The 24,270-nt window shown below is 38.7% G+C and overlaps 2 protein-coding genes across 2 annotated transcripts; both read left to right on the top strand.

The window, feature by feature from the left end:
• Positions 1–1,193: 1,193 nt before the first annotated feature.
• On the top strand, positions 1,194–3,780 carry MELLADRAFT_101019 (uncharacterized protein; the record flags this gene model as incomplete). The annotated part of the gene is made up of 10 exons (XM_007404067.1): positions 1,194–1,326; positions 1,421–1,564; positions 1,639–1,963; positions 2,045–2,172; positions 2,211–2,463; positions 2,536–2,645; positions 2,726–3,000; positions 3,113–3,273; positions 3,559–3,604; positions 3,694–3,780. 10 exons carry the CDS (start codon positions 1,194–1,196, stop codon positions 3,778–3,780), a joined length of 1,662 nt encoding a protein of 553 aa, XP_007404129.1.
• A 1,391-nt stretch (positions 3,781–5,171) lies between these two features.
• MELLADRAFT_86772 (uncharacterized protein) lies at positions 5,172–7,572 on the top strand (the record flags this gene model as incomplete). The annotated part of the gene is made up of 9 exons (XM_007404068.1): positions 5,172–5,734; positions 5,821–5,966; positions 6,057–6,293; positions 6,382–6,552; positions 6,631–6,811; positions 6,987–7,114; positions 7,192–7,260; positions 7,343–7,426; positions 7,529–7,572. 9 exons carry the CDS (start codon positions 5,172–5,174, stop codon positions 7,570–7,572), a joined length of 1,623 nt encoding a protein of 540 aa, XP_007404130.1.
• Positions 7,573–24,270: the final 16,698 nt, after the last annotated feature.

Genomic DNA, 24,270 nt, shown 5'->3' with positions numbered 1-24,270 from the left:
TTTTTGGGGGTTTATTGAGTGAAAACTCCAGTAAAGACTTCTCATGCTTTAACACATTTAAATATTTGATTTTTTTTCAAGAGATTACTTTTTTTTGAATCTTGAGATCTAAAACTTCAATCTTTTTGATAAATACCTTGATTAATGCTTTGCTACTTGTTACTCATAATGGGTTTGAACTCATGTCATTTTTAACAATGTGCAGAAAGAGCTTCACTTTACGTTCTCTAAAAGATTTTTTTGGTAGATTGGAGTTTGCACACCAAGAGAGAGAGAGGGGGGGGAAAGCAAACAATCAATGAATGGATGAGTTTGCTAGATAAATGGAGATCATGTGTCATGTTTCTTTGATAGTTTTGAGGGGTTTTATTGAAAAAGATTAAGAATAAGTGACAACTCTGGTAAAGACTTCTCATGTTTGAACATATTTAAATATTTGATTTTTTTTCAAGAGGTTACTTTTTTTTGAATCTTGAGATCTAAAACTTCAATCTTCTTTATAAGGATTTAATGATCTGCTACTTGTTACTCATAAAGGTTTTGAACTCATGGCATTTTTATAAATGTGGAGAAAGAGACAGATTTGAGATGTAAGACTATAACAAGGGACCAAGTATGTAAGTAAATCAAAATCCAAAAGTGATTGAACCAAATCTTCTCAGATATTAATTAAATTTCAATGACTATAAGTTTTTATACTCAAGTTTAATTTTCATAAAGTTTGGTTGATGAAGGTACTAAAACAACAGATTCTTATTATCAAATTTGTTTGATTCACAGGAGAAAACCATGTGATGGAGGCCCTTGAGTTAAGACTAGAGATTTGTCTTAAAAAACACATCAGGCATCAAGCTTGTTGGAATTGTCAAATGGCCATCATCTTGACCTTGAAGCTTTTCAATAAATCAGACAAAGGGTCTTAGGCTTAGTCGATTTAGGGTATCAAAGTTTATGTTTAGGTCTAGAATCTAGATGGCAGCATCCACAAAGGGTGTAGGAGAGAAGATACAGAAGACAAAAAGGCTGTGCATTAAAGTTCATGAAACATGTGGATTAATTGAGGAAGTAGAGTTTGGAGAATAAAGTGTTACATGACTGATCCTGTGATCTAGAGTATATACAATCATCAGATTGAGGTTGAAGTTTACAATCAAAGATCTCAGGGTAATTTCTAACATCAATGAAACTCAACAATGACAGGCTCAATTCAAAAATCAATTATTTTTCTTTTCCTTCACTTTCAGGCCAATGATTTTACATTTTGGAAATTTACCTCTGCCACATTCATTCCCATCATAAGAGATTCAGAGCTAGCATTCAATACAGGTAAATGGGTCTTGTTTTTTTGGTTACTTGTACTGAAGTCATGAATAAAAGATACTATCAATGACTGCAATCTTCTTCTTCTTCTTCCACAAAGGTAAATCTGAGCTTTGGAGTCCTTTTGGTGGATTCACTTGGGATGAGACTAAGCTTGGTTTGGGAAATTATTTAAGAAAGTCAATGGAAGATAAGCAAAGATCAGAAGCTTTCTTTTGTCTTCCCGCTACTGATCAACAGGATAGTAAGTTGTTTTTCCCCCAAGAGTTTACAAAAGATTGAAAAAGTTCAAAAGAAATCACTCAATTTGAACTAAAGGTCCACCTGGAATTGAAATCTTTCAACAACTCAACCTTATGTTACAATCAGAAATCATAAGCTGGACCACCAAGCTTCAAGATATCTTTAGAATTGAATCATCATATAAGAAAGAGTTTTTCTGGTTGTTGATGGGTGAGCTGGCATCTTATATGCCAACTCCAGCTATTCAAGTAACTATCATTCAAGTGGAAAAAGAGAGTAGGAACCCATGGGAAACAGAAGAGATTGGAATGAGAACAGATCAAGATGATTGTTTGACAGAAGTGATGCAAAAATGTAGGAAGGTTTTGAAAGAACATATCATCTCACTCAAACATGGGATGTGAGTTTGTTTTTCTATCATGAATCATAATTTTCAATTAGAAATATAACAAGTCAAATGATGCATGTGGTTTTTTTGTAGAGAAACTGAAAGAATCATGAACATATTCACAACTCAAGAACAAGAAAAGTTGGGAGATTTTAAGATCTCACTCCAAAATGATTGGTCAGTCTTTGAAGAAATTGAACTTTGTCAACACTTTCTATTATGTAAGTCATCTTGATCTTTACCACGAAATCCTGTAAAGTTTACACATCTGTAACTCTTTACAAACATACACATCAAGATCTACCTATGTACTTGCACACAGACAATACAGTTGAAGGAATTCTAGAAACCCAAGCAGTTCTAGTGAGTTTGATCAAGTTGAAAAAAAGAAATGATTTGAAAGTACATGAATTACCGTATGAATTGAATCAAGTTTATGGAAAATGGATCAATAAATACATAAATGAACTTACAGATAAATTCATCAACTCAATCAATTCTTTGAATGAAATGTGAGTCAAATCTTTTATGCTTAAGGCCTAGAAAACAACGGTTGATCCACCCTGGTTCTTATATTTCCTTAGACAACTTCAATCATTTGAAGGAACACAAGTAAGGCTGGTATATGGTTTGTTAGTTAGTATATATGAAGATCATACTGAAATTAAGAAAGTTATCACATTTTGGATAAGATGTAAGTGAATTTCTTTTGCTTTGTATTCTTACCAATTGATGTTTTTGATTTCAGATCTGATTGTTGAAATTTTTCAAAAGATATGGATTTTTACCTTGGAATAAATCATTTAAAAGATTTATTATATCCTATTGATTCTATAGAAAAACTAATAATTAAAGATATTAATCATATGGAATATATTATGAATGAATTTCAAAAGATTTCAAATCCTTCAATAAATCAAAAAAACTTATTGAACAGATTCTTGGAATTCTTTTTAGAAAAAACTGAAGATTTAGAACTCAGACAAATTGCTTTAGATGGTTTATTGAAAATTCAAAAAATCAAGGATCAAGACAGTTTAAAGTCTTTGGTAGGTATGGGACATGTATCATTGAAAATTGATGGAAGAGTTGATTGAAAGAAGAATGCATTCATCCTTGGAAGGTTGGGATTATTTAATCTGATTGTGTTTATATAGGCAGCTGCAGTACCATTTCTTATGTCTCGCACATTTTCCTGGATACTACCTTGGGCTCGTCATGAAAAGTCTGGAATTTGTAAGAGTGGGTGTACGAGGTGGTCAACAAGGTCACAAAACCAGCGATTTGATGCAGGGTTCATCAGGTTGTGATCAAAGTTCATCGTATAGATCCTTGTCACGATATTTGCATCAACTTAGAAGGAAAAGACATGCGGTGTATTTTTGGATTTTCTTTCTTGCTCTCTGGCTCTTTTCCAAATCCATTTTTTTAAATATGATTCCAGATTTCCAAAGAGATAAAACATTTGTGGATGAGATATTATAAAAAGTTCGTGTTAAACTACATCAGACTCAGAGGTGATACAAGGAATTGGGCGGAAAGGCAAGATTTCGGTCATTTAATGCTAGTTGGTTGAATTATTTTTAATATTCCGCTGACCATTTCAGATTTCCTTTTCTTATACTGCTTCAATTAACCACCAAATCCTCCAAAGTGAGTTATCACGAATGCAAAGAATCTCATGTTGTAAATGTGACGCCAAAGGGGTATCCATGCTACAACATCATTCGAAAAATCTTTAGCAAACAAGATTAGTTGAACTTGTTGATATCAAGAACGAGGGGATGAAGGGCTTGGAATGTCAGGGGAAACCAATGGATGTGGTATGAAAAATGAAGATCAGAAGATCATTAAATTAACCGTAATAGGAACAATTCAGGAATAGCGTATTTTAATTTTGAGAATGATCAATTCGATTGTCAGATTTGTATATCATTGGGATTTCTATCATTCAATCCAAATGGTTCCTCATCTGCTTTCATCATCCTTCACTCAGATTAACTCCTTTGAAAGCTCCAAAGAAAGTACAAACTCTCATAATCGAAGGATCAACTTTGGGTTAGATTGATTAGGTATGTCATGATCAAAACCCTTATCACCAGTCTCCTTACCCTCTTCGCACTACCTCTTGTTCAACTCGGTGATCTCCTATCTGACCGATTGAAAAGTATTGACATCTACCTCTGATCCAACGACAGACTTCAGTAGCTTCAAGATCACATTTCAAGGTCAAGATACCTCCTCATCATCTGATGATGATGATCAATTCAATCATAGCACGAAGGGTTATTAATCCAAAGTTTATCGCGTGGCCGATGATATGGTAAATGCATGGGTTTTTATATGCGGATACAGTGTCAGGTTGAGCGGATTAAATTACAACACACATTCATTTGAGTCGATGAGGTACTCTTGGATCCAGGAGAAAGGGCTATGTACACGAGCGATGTGAGCATTTGGTTAAACCTGAAGCACAGCAAGGGTTTCTGAACTAATAAATTTTTCTTTGATGTTGATCATGGCTCGTTTCTAGTTATGGACCATTATCGAATGAATTCATAGCTGTGTCAACAGTTACTTTGGAAGACCATGGAGACAAGCTCAAGTTCTTCTTTGTTTGGGTGGCTTTCAATAGACACAGGGATATTTGAAGCATCTGACTTGAAAGACGCGACCTGGTTTTGCAGATCACGTGACAAGGTCGGAAGAACAGGAGGAGTTTTACACTTTTTTGGAACCAAAAGTTGATGATTTTTGAGTGACATGAGAGTGCTTGGAAAGATGTTTGAGCGGACAAGGCCAAGATAGTTTGAAATATCCAATACCAAGAAAGCAAATCGATATCTAGAAACAGATTGAAAGCTTCAGATTTCATCAAAGTCGCGTTTAAACAAAGGGAAGAAGGGTAAATACACTTTTCACAGAACTTGACTTGACTTTGAATTTCTACTTTGTACCACTGTGATTTTGATTTGTACACTCACACATGACTTGATTTGTACCATATCCACTTTAACTTCTTCTCCATCACCATTACCATCATCACCATCACCATCACCATCATTGGCATTGTCATCATCAGAACGATCATCACCATCAAGTTCGATAGAATATACCCTTCTAAAAACCTCCGAGAGAAGACCCATCACTCAATCTCAATTTGGAATCAAAACTCACCTCATTTCTCTAATTCTCGAACCTCTCCACTTCTCTTCTCAGCATGCTCACTCGAATCGATCAAATGAACCGAAGGAAGAGAAGAAGAATCATCACTTCAGTTCATTATGTGTTTTTCACATTCACTTTACTCCTCCCTCTCGTCTTGTCCGCCGATTCATACTCCGATCCAGGTCCTCAACTTCAATTCCGACCTCATCAAGTGATTAAACCCTCTCGTTTGATGACATGGTTTGAATCATTCTTTGATTCCAATCCTAAATCACCTTTGGACCTTAGTCTTACTCTCCGAGAGTCTCATTCAAAGCAAAAAAATCCACCGCCGCCACCTCGACCACCGCCGCCTTCACCTCCTACTCCGTGCTCTACTCAATATCTCGATCAGTATCCTGCTCCTCTTCAAACCGCTCCTCCATCCGCTTACGCGCCTTACTATGGTCCGGGATATCTGACTAAGCCGCGTGACGAACTCGATCCTCCAGATGCACTACCAACGCAACCCGCTCTAGTTCATCAACCTGGTAGTCCAGCCTTTCGAGCCCTTGGCAAACGTTGGGCTGGCTATGCTACTGTCACTGTCTTTGTCAATACCATAACTGTCACCGCGTTTGTCATCCTTTTATAACTCATGCGAGTGCCATTGATCTATTTTACTGATATTTTAGTTTGAATTCGATTTATTCAATAAATAGGGGCGCAAATGGAAACGGATTACAGGTAGTGACTGTCACGGTTGGCGATACCTCTGGACAGCAGGGCGGTGGCACGGTGACAGTTACTGTCGCAGGTGCAACACAAACTGTTGGAGCTGGAGGAAATGTGGTGGTTGTAGGACCTCGTAAGTCTTTCCTTTTCACGTTTGTGCGTGGTACTTCTTTGTGATCGATGACTAAGATCCATTGGTTTTCTTCGCAAAAACAAACAACAGAGACCACCTCAACCCAAACTGTGTTCATGACACCTACACCAACAATCGTACATTCAACTTCGACTATGACCATTGGTGTTGGTGGAAGTGTTGCCACTGGTGTTGCTAAACCTGGTTCATCTGTACAAGATGAGAACAATGGATTGCCTGGTGATAGACCTTGTCAACCTGGTGAAGAAAGTCTTCGATACCCAGGAAAACTTGCACCTACCAATCCTACTCAAACATCTACCTTGTGTATGTCTTGATCTTCTTCATACGTTTGATCTATATATATTCTGATCTGTTTACTGATTTTTTCCCATTGACTGGACCAAAAAACTAGTTGCGATCGGGGTTTATTTTGTTTTTATACTTGTCAGTTGGAATTTATATATCATTCGACAATTGATTTACCCGATCAAATTATTGGTGGTGGCTTGGCACGAGTTTGGTCATGTGGTAGCTTGTGCTTGTTCTGGTGCTAGATTAGATAGTGTGACTATTGATCCTAATGGTAAGTATTTGTCTTGACTTCATGTTTCAATTCGAGATGATCTTTTGGCTCATCTTTCCTTTCCTTGTCCTCCTACAGAGGGAGGGGCAACTCGAATGGAAGCTCAAATTTACCCTGCAGCCGGTTTACCCGCCGGATACCTTTCTTCTTTCCTCTTCGGTGGAGTCATGCTCTTTTGTGGATTCGACACTTTGGCTTCCAAGTTGAGTACTTTGTGTCTCGCTGTTGCACAAAAGAATGAAATCAAGTCCTGGGGATCGTACTGACAACATATCTTTCATGCGTATTAGAGTAGCAAGTTTCATAATTGGAATGTCTCTAGTAGTTGTTTTTTGGTGGGCGTCTGGGTTATTGACGCGAATCTTGACGTTAGGAGCAGTTGGTAAATCTCTTCATCTTGTTTCGATTTGAGAAGCGACAGAAACTGATTAAAGTGTCTGGGTGATAGGTCTTATGATTGGTTTTTGGTTCATTGATCATGCTGGAATCTTGAGGTACTTTGTTTTGTTTGTTGGAGTGATGAGCTCTTGGTATGTCTTATTCGACGTTATGGACGATTTTGGTTAGTCTTCTTTGTTTCCTTCAGTTCAAAATCATTTGCGTTTGCAGAGGCTGAGGTTTGAAAGGATTTGATTATAGTCTTTAGAAAGATGAATCCTTGTTGTCCGGTCATGTTTGAGGAACGATTCCCAATGGTCAAAGCTGGTAGTAAGTCAAATTCGGGTTTTTTGCAAGGCCTGCGCTTGACAGGAGAAAACTCACAATCTTTCTTTCGTTTTGTGTACATTAGTTTGGGCTTTAATCTGGACTATACTTGCTGCTGTTAACTTTGTGGCTTGGATCTTATTGTCTTTGACTGTTTGGAGAGGAACACGTAAGTTTTTTGTTTTGTTTTTGATGATGTTTGATGAATTTGGGTTGATCTTATCTTGTTTTGATGTGTTTTCTTTACTCAATTCTTTAACAACCCTTATAGCTCGTGGAATGTTCTGTCAAAGTCAACAGTTTTTACCTACTTGATCAAAAGAGAAGCAGGGATGTTGATAAGATCGGAAATGATATGATACTGTTTCTTTGGTCATACTTGCTCGATTTCTTTCTAACATGATGATGATGACGATCATAGATAACGCTTACTCAAATTTATTATGTGATTATTTTTGTCTTGGCACTGAGCTTTTTTTTGCATTTTACTTGTTTATTTGAAAGAGGAAAAGATGGATAGATGGATAATGAAGCTGTTTTTTGTCTTCTTACTGATTGGTTTGTTTTCTTTTCCTTAAAACTTGTTTATCATTTGATTGTTTTGTTATTTTGTTTATTTTGTTATTTTGTCTTTTGTGTGCGTGCATGATTTTTTTTTCTGGGTTGGGAAAAGTGCTGAGAGTGAAATTGGGTGAATGGATCGAGTAGGAATTGAATGATCAATAATGAATGAATTGACTTTGATTTGGTTTGAGTGAGGGATTTGAGAGGCTTGAGGAGATCTCCATGTTTCAGTTGACATCCACCAACAGAAAAGGTACACCTCTGGATCCTATGTTACTGGATTGCTGTATATGTAGCCCCAGGATGATGCGGACATCCACCAATGATCTTTGAATTCTGGATAGGTTCCATGAGCTCTATGTGCAACTATATTTGGATGGATGAATTTCAAGATTGTTTCATGCAATTGACCATCATATCTCTGGAATACATGATTGTTATGGGAAGAGTATGATTTACTCATTTAACTGTCTTTCCCAAGATGGAGAAGAAATCATACTGGCTGGGTACAGACCAGTTATTGAGTTATTAAATTTTTAGTTAATGCTCATGTGAAATGACTCAGTTAGGTAGCTTTTAAATTTTAGTAAAAGCTATAGATGAGAAATTTTTATTGGATGAAAAATTCAGTCAACATTACCTCACCTTTGAAGATGTGTTTGACAAGGAACTTCAACCATTGAATTTGAAAAAAGTGGCTCAGGGTCAGAAATATTGCATGCTCCATGAAAATTCCAATTTTCCTTTGCAAAGATTTTACAAGACAATGACATTGAAATCAAATATTTGAAATGTGAAGGTTGTAATATCAATGAAGCAAAACATGTTTTGCATATGCTTCCTCAAGAGCATCTGTGAACTCAAGCTGGGTTTTGAAGTACAATTTTTGAACATTTGATGATCCTTCCCATCTCTGCCATACCTTCTAAAGTCCAAGGAAAGAATTATTGCAATTCTTGCTTCCTTACAATGTTCAACTTTGACAAGTGAGCCAATGAGATAACAGGATCTTCATTGCATTCAACTAAGCTTTCCAGACTCCGTGGATACTTCTGACAAGCCCTTTCCAAATCATCTTTTCCCCACCCTCTGAGAAGTACTTGCTGAAACTGGAATCCATCCAAGACTACAGGCGTTTTTGGTTTCCTTTGCTTTCAAAAGGATGTAAGAGCTGGATCAAACCAAGGAAACCAGGGTCCGGGAGGAGGTGACTCTTGGCCTTATGTGTCATGTCATCAAAGTCTCCTTTCCAAAATTTTGGAAAGCTTACTCTTTTCTGTTCCATCTGTGTGAAATGCTGGTCAATAATTTTCAGTGATGCCTTTTAAACCTTAATCTTCCAAACCTTCTTTCTTAGACTTTTGATTCAAGTGAGAGTCCTTTTCACTGTGAACATCATTCAACTTCCCCACATTGGAAGAGGAAAATGATTAATAGTACAGTTTGTCATAAAAAGATCCAATACCGCTCACCTGAGCCTCAACACCCACACTACATATGTGCAGTACACTAAGTAAATAGTTTTCTATCATGTACATACAGGTCTGCTCAGTTTTTTGCCCATCAAAATATATAAATCACATGTTATACAACATGTAACTTTTTTGACTTGGAAAAAGTTGTCCCAAGAATTCACTACATATAATTCTGTAGCTGCTCAGGCAATATTTTTGAAGCTATTTCTTAGTAACAGAAAGGGTATTACATGCAGTTGAGTTGATGAGATTACACCAAAAGGTTGAGTCAGTGTATGTAGTCTATCTTTTGAATGCTTTTGTCAATCTGAAAAAAGTTACAGCATGTATTACATATGAATAACTCATCCTGCTGAGCAGATAACTGAGCAGAACTGTATGTACATGATAACCACCAATTCACTGAGCCTGCTACACATATGTAGTGTGGGTGATATGGATCAGGTGTGGAGTGATAGATCATTTTATGATAAATGATACTCCCAATCATTTTTTCCTGCCCACTTGGGGAAGTTGATTAATGTTTGCAGTGTTTGTGGTGATTTTGTTTCAAGAGTATATTTTCACTGCATAATTCTTTGTGGGAAGGCATCTTATGATGATAGACATAAGGGGTTTGGTCAGGCTGTACCTCCAATTCCGGGAATAAACCTTTTTCTGCTTGGTACTGTTAACTGTTATTGACGGAATATTAACAGGTCTCAATCTGCTTCTTATCTTTGTAGGTATATGCTCTATATCAACTATTCAAAGACTCCACATAATACCATTTGATGTTCTTGAGTATTGGCTTGATTTCTTCCAGTGGCCCAATATTTGGAGAGGGGTATATGTTTATGAACGATTTGACATACCAATAATTGGAAACAGCACAATTGAACTTTCCAGTTTACTTGCTCCCAACTACCCAAAATTTTTTGAATGCAAGCCTGTCCATCATTGGTCAATTTATTCATTTTGACTGGACTCACTGAATGAATGATTTGGAGACTTTCTGAAAATCCCTTTGCCAGATGATTACTGGATGCCAATATAGCTTTAGAGATGTGCTTTGATTTTGTCTGGGATTTTGTATCATGAACAAATTTATCTTGCATATCTTTTTCAAGGTTCTGAAAACAACAATGTGCCTTTTTGCCTCTGGGTTTCAAACCTGCCTTGCTGGAAATTATGTTTCCCTGTTTTTTCAGTTGAAACCAGATCTCCTGTTGAGGTGACACCATTTTCCAAGTTTCTCCTGTCTTCATAACTTTGTCATCTGCAAGGACAGCTCATTTTCCAATTTCTTTGAAAGTTTATTTTTCAAACAAGATTTTCCCCTCCAATTCCTTTTGGGCTACCTTGAGTGTGTCTACGGATCGTAAGGCTGGTGATAGTTGAAGGCCTGCAGGTTCAGATATCATGAGTGTGTTACTAGTGGTTAAACTAGTTCCACTAGAGCACTTGATCTGCTTTTTGCTGTTTGTGTCAGAAGCCTTAGTCAGCTCATTGGTTGCCTTTGAGTAGAAAGGGATCACACAATGATTAAAATGGAGGTGTGATCCTTGATGGTGTTTAGAATCATCAACTTGATTTACCATATCTTGTTCTTTCTGAGTCAACTGACAAATCCTCACAAGGAAGATTCAAGCCAAATGTAAATCTTCTCTTTCTTTCATCAGATTATGGAACATCAAGCAAGTCATAGGAATTCCCCTATATTTCTACACCATTTGGGCTTTGAAGAAGGGATTCAGTAGATTCATGTTGTAGGCAAGCTCTGATTTTACTAACAGGATGACTATTGATAACCTTGGGTAATTTATTGCCCTCAGGTATTGAAGGGGCAATTCTTTTGGCAAAGGGAACTAAAAAACAGGAGATTTGAATTGTTGATAGTATAAATATTGTTTTGATCTGGTATTGACATAGCATCACTTTGTAAGACAAAAGTGAAAAGTAGGATCAAGTCCAATACTCTTTTAAAATTGACAATTTAGATTAAGGCAACTCTTGCTTGTAGCACTGCCAACCACATTTTGGGCAGCATAGCGCAAATCTAGCTTGCTCAAGATGGGGACTTCAAGGGTAGTGAGGTATTTTTTTTTGAAAAATTTAGCAGCGGATAGCAGAACTTTTGTCCAGCAGTGCTTCACAGCGCTACAGCCAAAAAAGAAGTGATTTGTTTTTCAAAGTGAGAATTTTCACCATTGATGTATGGTGTATAAATGATGGTAAAGAAACATAAAAAACTAGTATTGTGAAAGTATGTAAAAGAGTGTAAATAAAATGATATCATGTATAGAGGGGTTGTGTTTTATTTGGATTGGGTTTGAAGAACTAACAACTACTTCGGATAAAATTTGATTTTTAAAGATTGGAGATACAATTGGAGATCTTTCATTTGAAGAAAGAGGTAATGATATTTCTGAAGCAGATTCTTGTTAAAACAGAATCTGAGATTCTTGTCTTCTGACACAACAGTTGATCGATAGCCAATGAGCTAATGAGATATAGTTGTTGAGACAACAGCAAGCACTAATTTGGATTGTATTGGTTCAGTTTTGATTATCAAATTGGGAAACTCTTTGATTTGATCAATCTTGAAAGATTTGTATATACAACTTGATATCTAATCATCCTTGCTTCTAAAATTAGAGTTATGCAAGATGTGAGCTGGTATACAACTATAATAAGATCATAACCATTTCTTAATTTGACTTTGATTGTGTTATCATGTGACTTGAAACAATTGATATGTGTGAGATTGTTGAAGTTGTGTTGATTATGTGAAGTTTTTCTAAAAGGAAGGCAGATATATGTCTAAGATCATCAACTGATACAAGTCAATGAGAAGGACAGCTAGGATTCAAAGAGTAAAGTACTTGCCTTCAGTACATGGCATCACTACTGATCTAAGGGAAGTGAAGAGGTATCAATGGAGAAGGTGTTGATTGAAAAGTTGTGACTTGTTGATTGAAAGGCCAGATCTGAGTGGAGATAGAATCATGGGCGCCAGAAGCTTCTGAGATGGCAGTGGAAAGCGCAGGACCCCAATTTTTTGGTACCCAAATGTCAGCGGGAGACACAACTCCCTGGGTCTGAGCTTCCCAAGCAATGGAGCGCCTCCGCTGGGTGTTATGCTTTGCCACGCCCCACACTTCTGGGTACACTGCAAGCCAGATTTGATCAAGGTAAAGTTTGGACAGATGGCCAACAAGTGGTGTAAGGCACTTGAATTTCAAATAAAACAAATTCCATGAATAAATAAGATCATAAAACTGCTCATGCCAAAAATCCTCACAATCAGAGAAGTGACAAACATATATTTGTTTCAACAACTTATGTGGGAAGTTTGATCCATGATTCACAATTTACCACTTCTTCTGACGCTGTGAATCATGTTGAAAACTACATGGTGGTGTAGTGTTTTCTTCCACCACATGCAAGTTAGGGAATATTATGGGTTGAGATTTTTCAATCTCTTCTAATCTCAAAGGTCTCATCCAAGGACTGTGATCCTGCACACCCCACTTCACATCAATTCTGAGTTGGTAGACCTCTTACTATGTATATATGATTAGGGTTTTAATCTCACCAATACATCCAGGTTTCCTGGCCACCTAAATGTTTCCCTCAGAGGCTAGAGAGGACCTACAAATCCCGCTATGGATGTGTGAGACCAAGAGCAACACTCGGACCTCAACACGATCTACCATAGCGTTATGGGTAATCAGTAACGCTACGGTAGACCGTACTCAGAATGACCGTTTTGTACTGTAATGGGTGGAGGACCGTAGCCCATAACCGGTTTTGGTACGGCAGCACCGTAACGTATCGTCTTGCAATGACCATCTGAAGCTCAGATTTTGGTCATCGCGGTTGGAATTATAAAAAAACTGACAAAAACATATTTGTATTGAAAAACACTGAAACATCCCAATAACACTGCAAAAATAATGTATTTTTCCAAGGTGAAAAACAATTGAATTTAATGCACAAAATGATTGGTAATGCAGAATTAATGCATTTTTAATCATTTTGTGAAATATGTGTAATCATTTTTCACCTCAGAAAGATACATTATATTCACAGTGTAAGGATGTGATGAGAAAAAAGACATAAATCAAAACACTAATCAATGACAACAATAAAAAAAGACATAAAACGAAAAATTAATGAGATAAATCCACATAGAAAAAAGGGGAAAACAAAAAGATACAGATGATAGAATACTAATCATTTTTTAATTTCTTCTTCACACAATCCTCACATTGCTTCAAGTATTTCACGGCTTCTTCAAATTTATCCGTGGGTACAATCCCATTCTTAATCCATTCCCTACATCCTACTTTACAAGTTATTGTATTGGGCAGTATGGGTCCTTGACCAGGATCAGCCACATCTGCTGCAGACAAAAACGATTGTTCACAACAGCATGTAGTGGCTGAGATTGACAAGTAATCCCTTGCCATTGCAGCAAGAACTGGAAATCTCTTTTTGTGCTTCTATGTTCAAGTGTTACATTAGTATCAAGAAATGGAAAAGCTAAAAAAAACTCACCCGCCACCACTCCAAAGGGTTCTTGTCGGGTTGAATACCAAATTACCTGAAAGGTAATCAGTTCGCTCATGTTTGTGTTCTGTTGAGGTGGGCATATTATTGGTGGCTGCCACAAACATATCAAACTTGTCCGCAACTTTGGCTGCGGTAGGCAGTTGAGGTGGAGACTCAGTTTGAATTTCTTTGGGAATCCAGTTGGACACGCAATGCTGGAATGCTTCATTTATTGATGCTTGAGCTGAGACACTTGCGTTTGGGTAAAAGTCCTGAATAAATTTGAGGTGTCGGCAAGGATTAAGAATTGTAGCAATGACAATTATATCAGTGTCCAATGATTCGTCCTGATACTTTTTGAGCCATAAAAGCATGTCATCAATACCAGTGACAATACTCGGATAAATCATGTCCTCCCTGAGCGTTTTGAGCTTCTTCTTGATGCGCAGGCATTCTGCGAGCACCTTACACCCAGAGGAAAAATCCCCCTGCATACAAAAGGTTGCATCCTCAAATACCTGTACAAATAAACAATATCAGCCGTGCCAGACAAAGAAATCAACATAAAATATTTACCTCAAGTACTGGATTCAAAGCCTCCACAGTGTCCCACTCCTTGTCGCACAGGGAAAGGCCACAATAGTATTTGTTGGTTTTCCTATCCATTGAGGTCATGGAGTTTAGAATCTATAAACCCATTATTAATGTAAGTGATAATGATACCAATTAAGAAAAAGAAGTGACCTACATCCTTTCCTTCACAAGCCCTACGACGACTGTCAGCTTTGACATTCCATCTAACACCATAGCCAACTGTGAGCGTTCAAAGTCCTTGCTCTTTTGCTTTTTTAGCAAAATAATTTTGTCTTGATGAACTTGAGCAAGTCATTTGAATGAGTTTGTCAACCTGATTGAAGAAAAGAAATTGTATCAGATTAAAAAGATATTGAGTGTGAAAACTTGAAGCTCAGCTCACCTTATGGACACTGGGCGCCACAACATCAGCTGATTGGATAATCCTGTCAGAAGGCTCCTCTGACAAAGTTTCATTTCCAGATGGTTCGGGTACCAAAGCGCCTTGTTCCTTGTCTGAGTCTTCAGATTTGAGTAAGCTGTCCTCATTGTCATTGAGTCAAACGGTGGGGATTGGAACCAACAATCCAGGCTGGGTGGTAGGCTTGATGTGTCCAGCACTGATGTCGAGAGACTTGAGTCCGTGACTTACCATTAAAGCAAGCTTATGACAAAAGCATTTGACATGAGCTTTCTTTGGTGACCAGTGAACAGGAGATTCACATTCAGCAAACAATTGGGCCATCTCACAAGCCATTGGTCCGTTTGAAGAACCAGAATTGGTCGTCTGGCCTATCATCCAAGGAATAAATGGGAATCAGACCAAATATTTAAACAAAGAAAAACTTATAAAGGTGTGGAACACCTACTTTCTTATGTAATCCATGTCGGATTAAATTTCAAGCCACTGGTCGTGCTAGCAGATCTCCGCAGTGATGCCACGTCACCAATTTCAAAGTTAAGTGAACCATCACATAGTTCCATTTATCATCAATGTAGTTGACCATGACACCAATGAATGCCATCCGGTTTCCTTTGGTAGTCCATCCGTCATGAGCCAAAGAAAACATACTCGAGTTGTTCTGTATAACCAAAAAATGGTAAGTTGGATGTGATTGAAATGAATTAAAAAATTAATAATTAAAATCCTACCTGAATTTGATTTATGACAACATTATACAAAGAGAAAAAGAGCTCCTTTGCAGTTGTGGCTTCCCACTTCGGAGAGCAAATTTGTGCTGCGCGATTGCCCAGTTTGAAGGCTGCTCGTAAAGTAGGATCCTGGAATTGAAGCCAAGGTAGCACATGGCGAAGGATCCATATGACTAATACAACGTTCAATAACTCAACACTAAAGCTTGTCTGAGATAAAAAGGACTTCATCGTGTTGCCAGATTTGAATGCAACTTGAACAGGTTTGTTAAGATCTTTCCAAGTTGGAGGTAGATCAAAATTGGCTTGGATTGCCTTGGCTTGTCCTTAGCACGGTTTCCTCTTCTTGTATCCATCTTGATTACCATACAAATTGGAATTACCATTGTCACCTCTTGTAAACACACCCTTACAAAATTTACAAGTGAATCTACGTTTAATTCCAGTATGCTGATAGATATGATCATATCAGTTTCATACAGAATGCAAGACGTTCCAAAGTGACAAGGCAAAATTTCAAAAATCAAAAATCACAATTCCCAGGTGCAAAATTCAAAAATTAATGACAAAACTACAGAAAATACTCAAATACAGGGATAAAACCCCTCTACTGGGGTAAAAGTCATGGCAGAAACCCCTTTTTGCCCAAATTTCCAGTGGTCGACACTGTTTTCATTGCATTGTCACCTTTTGACAAAAAGTACCAGCAACACCAAAAAATCAAAAAATCAAAGATCAAAAACCAAAAACCAAAAACCAAAAAATACGTTTCTCAAACTGTACAATTCAAACACCAATGTTAGATTCTACTGCAGCCAAAAACCACATGTTGGCCAACTAGCTACAAGCTCAGTCTCACAGGTATCAACACCTCCGACCGGAGACATTCTACCATCTGTCTCAAGAGCTTCAAAGTACCTGCTTCCTGTCTTGCTCTCCTCCAAAACCTCTTTCATCATCATCAATCCTCTTCGATTGTCCTCGATCTTCCTCAATCTTTGTCAACTGTCCTTGATCTTCTTTTTTCTTCATCAACCCTCCTCGTTCTTCTTCTTTCTTTGTCAACCGTCCTCAATCTTCTTCTTTCTTCCTCAACCGTCCTCGATCTTCTTTTTTCTTCGTCAACCGTCCTTGATCTTCTTCTTTCTTTGTCAACCGTCCTCAATCTTTGTCAACTGTCCTTGATCTTCTTCTTTCTTTGTCGACCGTCCTCAATCTTCTTCTTTCTTTGTCGACCGTCCTCAATATTCTTCAATCTTTGTCAAGCGTCCTCAATCTTCTTATTTCTTTGTCAACTGTCCTTGATCTTCTTATTTCTTTGTCACCCGTCCTGAATCTTCTTTGACCGTCCTCGATCTTCTTTGATTATCCTGAATCTTCTTTGACCATCCTCAATCTTCTGCAATCCTCATCATATCACCTTCAGTCTCCATCACCAACTACACACCAACATGTCAGCAAAAAATATCTGATGAAATCTTGCAACCCCTTCTTGAAGAAGCTGTGGCCAACAACTGGCCAGCACAAACAGTATGCAACACTGTTTGGCAACGGCACCACATCCAAGTCTGTGTAAGAACTGTTAGAAGACAAATCAAAGAATGGGACTTGCAACAACAAGGAAATTATGGTGTGGAGGTTGTAAAGGATGCAGTATTATATAATTACAAACAATCTCTGAACCAAAAGCAAGCTCTCATTGCCCTCAAAAATGAACACAACATCAACATCAGCCGGTCAACTTTAGCTCGACTTGAGAAGCAACTCAATCTTCACCGCCAAAAGGATGATCTTGACATGGGTGTAGTAACTTATGCCACCGTATGTAACAAGATTGAAGAACTTCAGATTGAATATGGAAATGTACTTGGAATCAAGAGTGTCAAGAAGATGCTAGCTCAGGAACACAAGCTTCACATCCACTGGCAAGTGTTTGGGCCTTCTTGATTCATTTTGCTCTGATGCTAATTACATTCCAAATCTACTTTGATATAGTGATTTTATTGCGGCTATTATGAAGGCAATGGATCCAGATGCTGTCAGGATGAGAGCTGCTCATAAACTCAAGCAACGGAAATACTATGCGGGCGGCCCCAATGAGGTTTGGGCTTCTGATGGACACGAAAAGTTGATGAACTTTGGAATTGGTATATATGGTTTCATTGGTTGCTGGTCTCGAAAGATCTTGGGACTTCATGCTCATGTCACCAACAGCGACCCCCGTCATGTTGACTTGTGGTATCTGGGCCTTGTAAAAAAGCAAGGTGGCATTCCCAAAAAGCTCACCACTGATTGAGGAACGGAGAGTGTTCCTCTTGCTGGACATCAACTTTATCTTGGAGAAACTTACGGTTCCAGAGCCCCAAACTGGCCTTATCATCAATATGTTCCATCCCCTTGTAACCAAAAGATTGAGTGCTTCTGGGACAAAATGACTTGTGGACTGACTGGAAACAATACCAGAACCACTCCGCATCCAATAGCGGTTGTGGAGTGGTTGCGCAGCGGTTTTTACCATCACTATAACATGCACCATATGTAGCGGGGGCTGCGCACCACAGCCCCGGGCCAGTTTTCCCAATAGCGGGTCAAGCGCAGCGCAACCCGACCGGCCTCGGGTTTTCCACTATATAGCGGCAATACAAGCTGGGTCCAGGGTACCCAGGCTGTACTACTACATACCAGCGCCACTGGATCTCTTTACCGACCAACCACACCGAACAACTCATTCATTCCTCTCATCAACTAACAACACCACACAACCCTTGGATGTATTGACTTCGAATCTGGCTGGCTTGTGGTCGAACTTGAAGATAGGTTGTCTTCAAATTCGGCTGAAATGTGGGTCTGCAATTGGTATTTCAAGTTGTGGTACGTCTTTTTCTCAAGTAGAAATTGAGAAGCTCGTTTGATTCGATCATCAGTGACGCTAATACTTTAATACTTTTATTACAATGCCCATTTCCAAATCATCATCGCAAAGCTCCTTGACTCTCCAGGTTCCCAGTAAGTCCAGCTCTAGAACTCTTCGACCTCCTAGCCCAGCTCGCTCCCAGCCTGGATTTGTAGTACCTCCCAAAGACTCTCGAACCTCTCTCAGTATCACCATTTCAAGTTCAGCAAACTCCGAGGATGATCAGCCAGGTACTCTGAGTCTTGCTCATTGACTTCCATCACCTCGACCCGTCAAAAAAGTTACCACCAAGAAGAGACTCTCAGTCACCGCTCAAACAAAAGTCAAACCAACTGACAAGGGAAAGGTTTGTTGTTATCTATTTGCCTTTCTTATGTATTCAAAGATTTGGCTGTTAACTAACAATGGCCTATCATGTCCAGCCTCGATCATCAACCAGCAAACGTGTTAGATCATCATCAGCGAGATCAAAAAGTCCTTCGCCCCGACCAACCAAGCGAGCAAATATGGATGTAAGTGATCCATATCACATCCGAGCTTCAACAAACTTTGCTGATTTGTCACAAGCAGCCCTTTGAAGTTCCCGATGATGTTGATTTATCTCAAGATTCTGATATCGAGTTTGTTGGACGAATATCGGAGCGAATTCGCCGCTCCGATACTCTGTGAGATTCTTTACATAGCGGATAGCGGATCAAGTGTGCTGTGGTTCATAGCGGGTGCTCCGCATCACAACAGAATTGGCCAAATTTCTGTTGCACTGCGGAGCGATTCCGGTGTTGCTGGAAATATCAAAGCTAAAATTCAAGAGCGCATTGATCAAGATTTATATGATCAATATGATCCAATGGCTAGGTGAAGCTGCTTTTTTTTTCTTTGGTTATTCCATGCTGAAATCTTTATCATTGCTTTTCAGGGCCTTGTTTCTACACCTATTTATCCCTGTCTTTCAACGAGCTCTGGACAAATGGGTCAAGTTTTACAATGGTTTCTGCAGACGATACGACAAGCGGTTGAAATTACCTACCGTATGTTCTGCAGACTACTGCTACAAAAACCCTGTTGAAGAATTTGGTGGGATTGATTACCTCATACAAGTCCCAGGTGAAGAGGTGGATGCTATCATTGCTGATGAATACCCGGAGCAAGAACACTTGTGGAGCACAACCCCTGAGTGGTTTTCCCCGGTTGTTGATCAAGTCATGGAAGATGTTGGAATTGTGAGTGGGGATTTGGACATTGGAAATTTTTGGGGTTCTTTTGATGTTGTATTAGCAAGATTGAAAGATTTGTCTTGGAGTAACACTCCCTTTGCCCGTGTTGAAGGTGATGATTCAATGGTTTTGGAAAACTGAGTACTTTATTTTGCTATTACCTGAATCTCTGTGTGTGGTAAACTTTGTAATGGTCAATGGTATTGATTGTTGTGAGCAAAGTAAACACACTACAAGATACAATACTCTTGTTTTTGGAAGAAGAAAAAAAAGGACAGAAGAGAACTTTTTCAAAGATAAAAGCCACTTGTGGTCGGTTTGAATTACAAATTCTACATATATTTTTTGATGGAACCCTCAATCATCTAGACATATTCTGCATAGCATGCATTCACATTGCCTATATCATCCATGACATCCATCGTGTCCCCAGGTTGGAGGTAATCTTTAATTTGATCCTTTGGAACTGACAATGTAATTATTTTTCTAGCCAGAGATGCTTTTTTCTTCTGTACCTGAGGGGTACAAAATGTTTTGCAGATGATGGTGAGTGTAGCCCTTTCTGGAAGCTGATTACTTGACTCACATTGAATACAGTAGTTAACGTCTACTTTGTACTAGCTTCCGACCAGCCAAATGAAATTTCGTTTTTGAGATCAAAAATGACTACCTCAATGATAACCTTTGAAGTTGATAACTAGACAAGTACATTCAGGAGAGTAAGTGTAATCTATCTATATCTCCTTGGGGCCATCTGAGGCATCAATTTTTTTTTTCACTAGATGGTCAACATTTGGGCCCAAGCATAAGCCAGGCACTTAAGCATCTTAGGCTAGGTACTTAAGGTCTTAAGCCAAGTACTTAAGGTCTTAAGCTAGGTACTTATAGTATCAAGTGACCATGACAACATGGACTTACACAGACCGTGTCCAACTATGTGTTGGTGGTCCTGTCACTGCGGGAAAATCGCTGACGTGAGCCTGGCTCGCGCCACCGTGACGTGAGCCACGGGCTGGCCCCGACCTGAAGCCAACCAAATTTCACACGCGGGCGTGACAAGAGCCATTGGCCTGCTGAAGCCATCCACTTGGTTCCGCCGGTGCCGACTCACCTAAGATCAGTACCCCACACCGTCAATGTCATCTTATCAGCAACCTCAACACACCAACACCAATCCCATATCTTGAAATCCAGCCTCATCTAACACCACTTCCAACCAGAATTCTTCAGGATCCCTTTTTTTGCAGGTCCGAATAAATTGAACAAAACGACAAATTTGAAGAGCACACTCCAACAATAAGCAAAAGAAACACACAACGATCCAACCACGACTCAAGGTTTTATCCTTCATCATCCTAAGAGAAGGAAACTGTTTTGAATCCAATCAAATCTAACAAAAGCAAAACGAACTGACTTAAAAACGTTTCTAATATCATTTAAAGACCCTGATTTTAGTCGTCACTGTCATCACTCGTTTTGCAATTCTACATTTATGTATTGCACATTTGATTTAGTTTGGTTTAAGTGCCATCAATTTAACTTCAATAGGTTAGTGATTAAGAAATGCAAATTTTTGATAAAGTGTAGAATCAAACTGATAGGAATGAACTTTTGATTTTCAATTTTAGCAAAATTACCTGAAAAATTTATTACACAAACAAGACCGAGCGAATTCAATAAATTCAGTCGTTATGCGATGCAACCAACTGATTAATCTTTGTATACCATTCCATCAACAATCAATTCTGGTTTTGAAACCATTCCTTTCAGTTGGAACAATTTTTGACTTCATCATCTCAGTGGGATTTGTTAAAGTAGATTGGGAAGACCTTTTTAAAATGTCGGTAGAAGGTTCAAGTTACATGTTTCTGTAATTTTGGTAAATGAGATATGGTGGTTTATCAGGGGATTCTTTGATTAGGCCTACTTCGAATTTATTTTGTATTACTTTTGGATTTAATCTTGGTTCGAAAGTGGTAATCATTCAGATGTACAATCATTATTCAAAACCTTTGAATACAAAATTTATTAAGCTTCAAAGACATCAAGTTTTGTGAATACCAAATAAAAACATCACAAAGCTTGCGTATAAGTCACTCAAAGTCTCTGTGTACAAGGATTTCCTTCTGCTGAGGATTATCAGGTTAAGCGGTCATGAGACTTGTCTTTTACCTTTAAAGATGGTTTTGAAATCAAGTGGGATTGTGAACAAGTTGAACGTTAAGAGAGTCTGTTCCAAAACTATCCATTTTGTTTGATTAACCTCAACTTCAATCAAACTGTCTTGATCCATCAGTTGGTTCACTGTTCTACAATACTTTCATTAAAATTTCCAGCGATTATCAGTCATCATGGTTAAAGTGATTGAACGATAATGAGATTGATGTCGACTTGATTTTTTGGGGGATTACTCAGTGTGATTCCACCTGACTACGCTGATTGAAGAAAGTATCAGTGTTGCTTCTTGCTCACCGAGCACCCAATCATGGTGGACCATACAGGTATTATGTATAACTGTTTTTGATGAGATGTGGTGACATTGGACAACGTTCCACATAAGTAAATAACTGGATTGGACGTTCTTGCTGGGATGACGGTTGCAAGTATTTGATTTGCACATGAAAAGTTGTGTAGTACTATGAAAACTGACGGGCAGACATTGACTAAGTCGATGGCTTCAGCAGGCCAATGGCTCTTGTCACGCCCGCGTGTGAAATTTGGTTGGCTTCAGGTTGGGGCCAGCCCGTGGCTCACGTCACGGTGGCGCGAGCCAGGCTCACGTCAGCGATTTTCCCGCAGTGTGTGGTAGACCCGGAAGGCTTACCAGAAGTCTAAAGTGTAGGAAAACGTGTTTGACCCCGGCGTGGCACAGGATTCTTTGTGTATCGCAACTCGACTTTGAAAGCTTTTTGATATTTTGTTGGTAGTGTACAACGTCGTTTCTTTTTTAATCTTCAATAACTCGACCATGTTCTCAAACCATATTGGTTTTCCCTCACTTATGATCTCTCTATTTGGGCTATTGTTCATTTTCAGGAATTCCTACACAATCATGAATCTCATTTTGAAAGTTCACATTCATTCACAAGGTCATTCTAAAGAAAGCCAAGACAAAAAAATAGGGTAAACAAAAGGAGTAAGAAGATTTTTAAGGAAATGACAAGAAAAAGAGGAGGAAACAATGTAACCAAGCTACATCAAGTATAGCGGGTATGGAAAGTTTCCAACAATAACAACTGATTATCAACTTGAAATTCTGTAAGGCCTGTGGAATAAGCAGCTAGGCAGTTATTTGTGAGTCAAGAATCAGAATCTATTGAAGATTGTGAACGATTCAAAAGTAGCAAAACTGGACAATTGAATCGAGGTTTATCAACGATTCAAAAGTGTTCAGACTGTTCGATCGGATTGAGAGTTATCGAGCGATTTGGTGGAGCCGGATGGAGGGTTATCGAGCGATTTGGTGGAGCCGGATCGAGGGTTATCGAGCGATTTGGTGGAGCCAAGGATGATCCAGTGGAAAGAGTGCTACATGAATAACCCTTCAAAAGAGTAAGTTTTGAAGGGTTAAAGTCAAGAGTAATAAATATTTAATTGAAATACTGAATAGTTTAGTTGAGGTGGAAGTTGAAAGATGAAGTTGATGTTTTGATAGATTACGAGTCATATTCAAGGAAAATCAGTGAAATGAGAAGAATCGACCAAGATGTGATTTTGTTGAGATATTAACGCTGAGCATTGATCTCATTAGCGAATTGAGATTATACTGCGTTATTGAGATTGCAGATTGCAGTCACATGCATGAAAGCATTCCTGGGAATTGTACGATGTCCTCGATAACGCTTGGCCATCTTCTCAGCCTCAGGACCAGTCAGTCCGTTTCTACATAAAATGATACATGTCAGATATAAAAAAGATGTGAGATGACAAGAGTAAGACCAGGTAAAACACTTACTGATAGACGGAGTGCTGTCGATCGATCTTGCAAAAATATTTTCGGATGATTTCTAATGAACAGGAGTGTTGGACTTCCTCAAAACAATCCTTGGCCTGCTGGAAGGTTTTGCACTGAAGTGAACCGCTGCGGTATTCTACAAGTAAGGGATATATCAATCTTGTTGCATCACTAAGAAATTGTGAAAGAAAGACAAAAACTCACCATGTTTGATGAAACCCCAAAAAAGCTCGATCGGATTAAGATCGCAATGAAATTTTGGTAAGAACAAGCAAACATGCCCTGCTTCTTCAATTACCATCTGAAGCAGAGGCTTCTCGTTGGCAAAGTCCGACTGTAAGGAAAGGATCCTGAACCAGCAGCAATCACTGCTGTTGGTCTCTAACACGCTTCTTGCCCCACACTGTTCTTAAGATACATAGAATCCTCGTGCTTCGGATTCTTGAATCAGTCGAATTGATCGGTTCTTCGCGTCTTGACTTGCCCCCGAGGCTTTGCATCTGGTGCATTTTGTGAGTATGGGTTGTTGATGTAATGCAGCAACTTGTTTTTCATGGTACTCCCAAAGTCCACGTTCCTGTAATACTACCTTCATTCCTTTTTGCTGTCCTCGAAGCTCAGGAATGGGAT

The sequence above is a fragment of the Melampsora larici-populina genome (assembly GCF_000204055.1).
Source record: "Melampsora larici-populina 98AG31 unplaced genomic scaffold MELLAscaffold_1, whole genome shotgun sequence".
NCBI lineage: Eukaryota > Fungi > Basidiomycota > Pucciniomycetes > Pucciniales > Melampsoraceae > Melampsora > Melampsora laricis-populina.
Note: the sequence above shows the minus strand (reverse complement) of the source record. Positions and strands in the feature narration are given on the sequence as shown.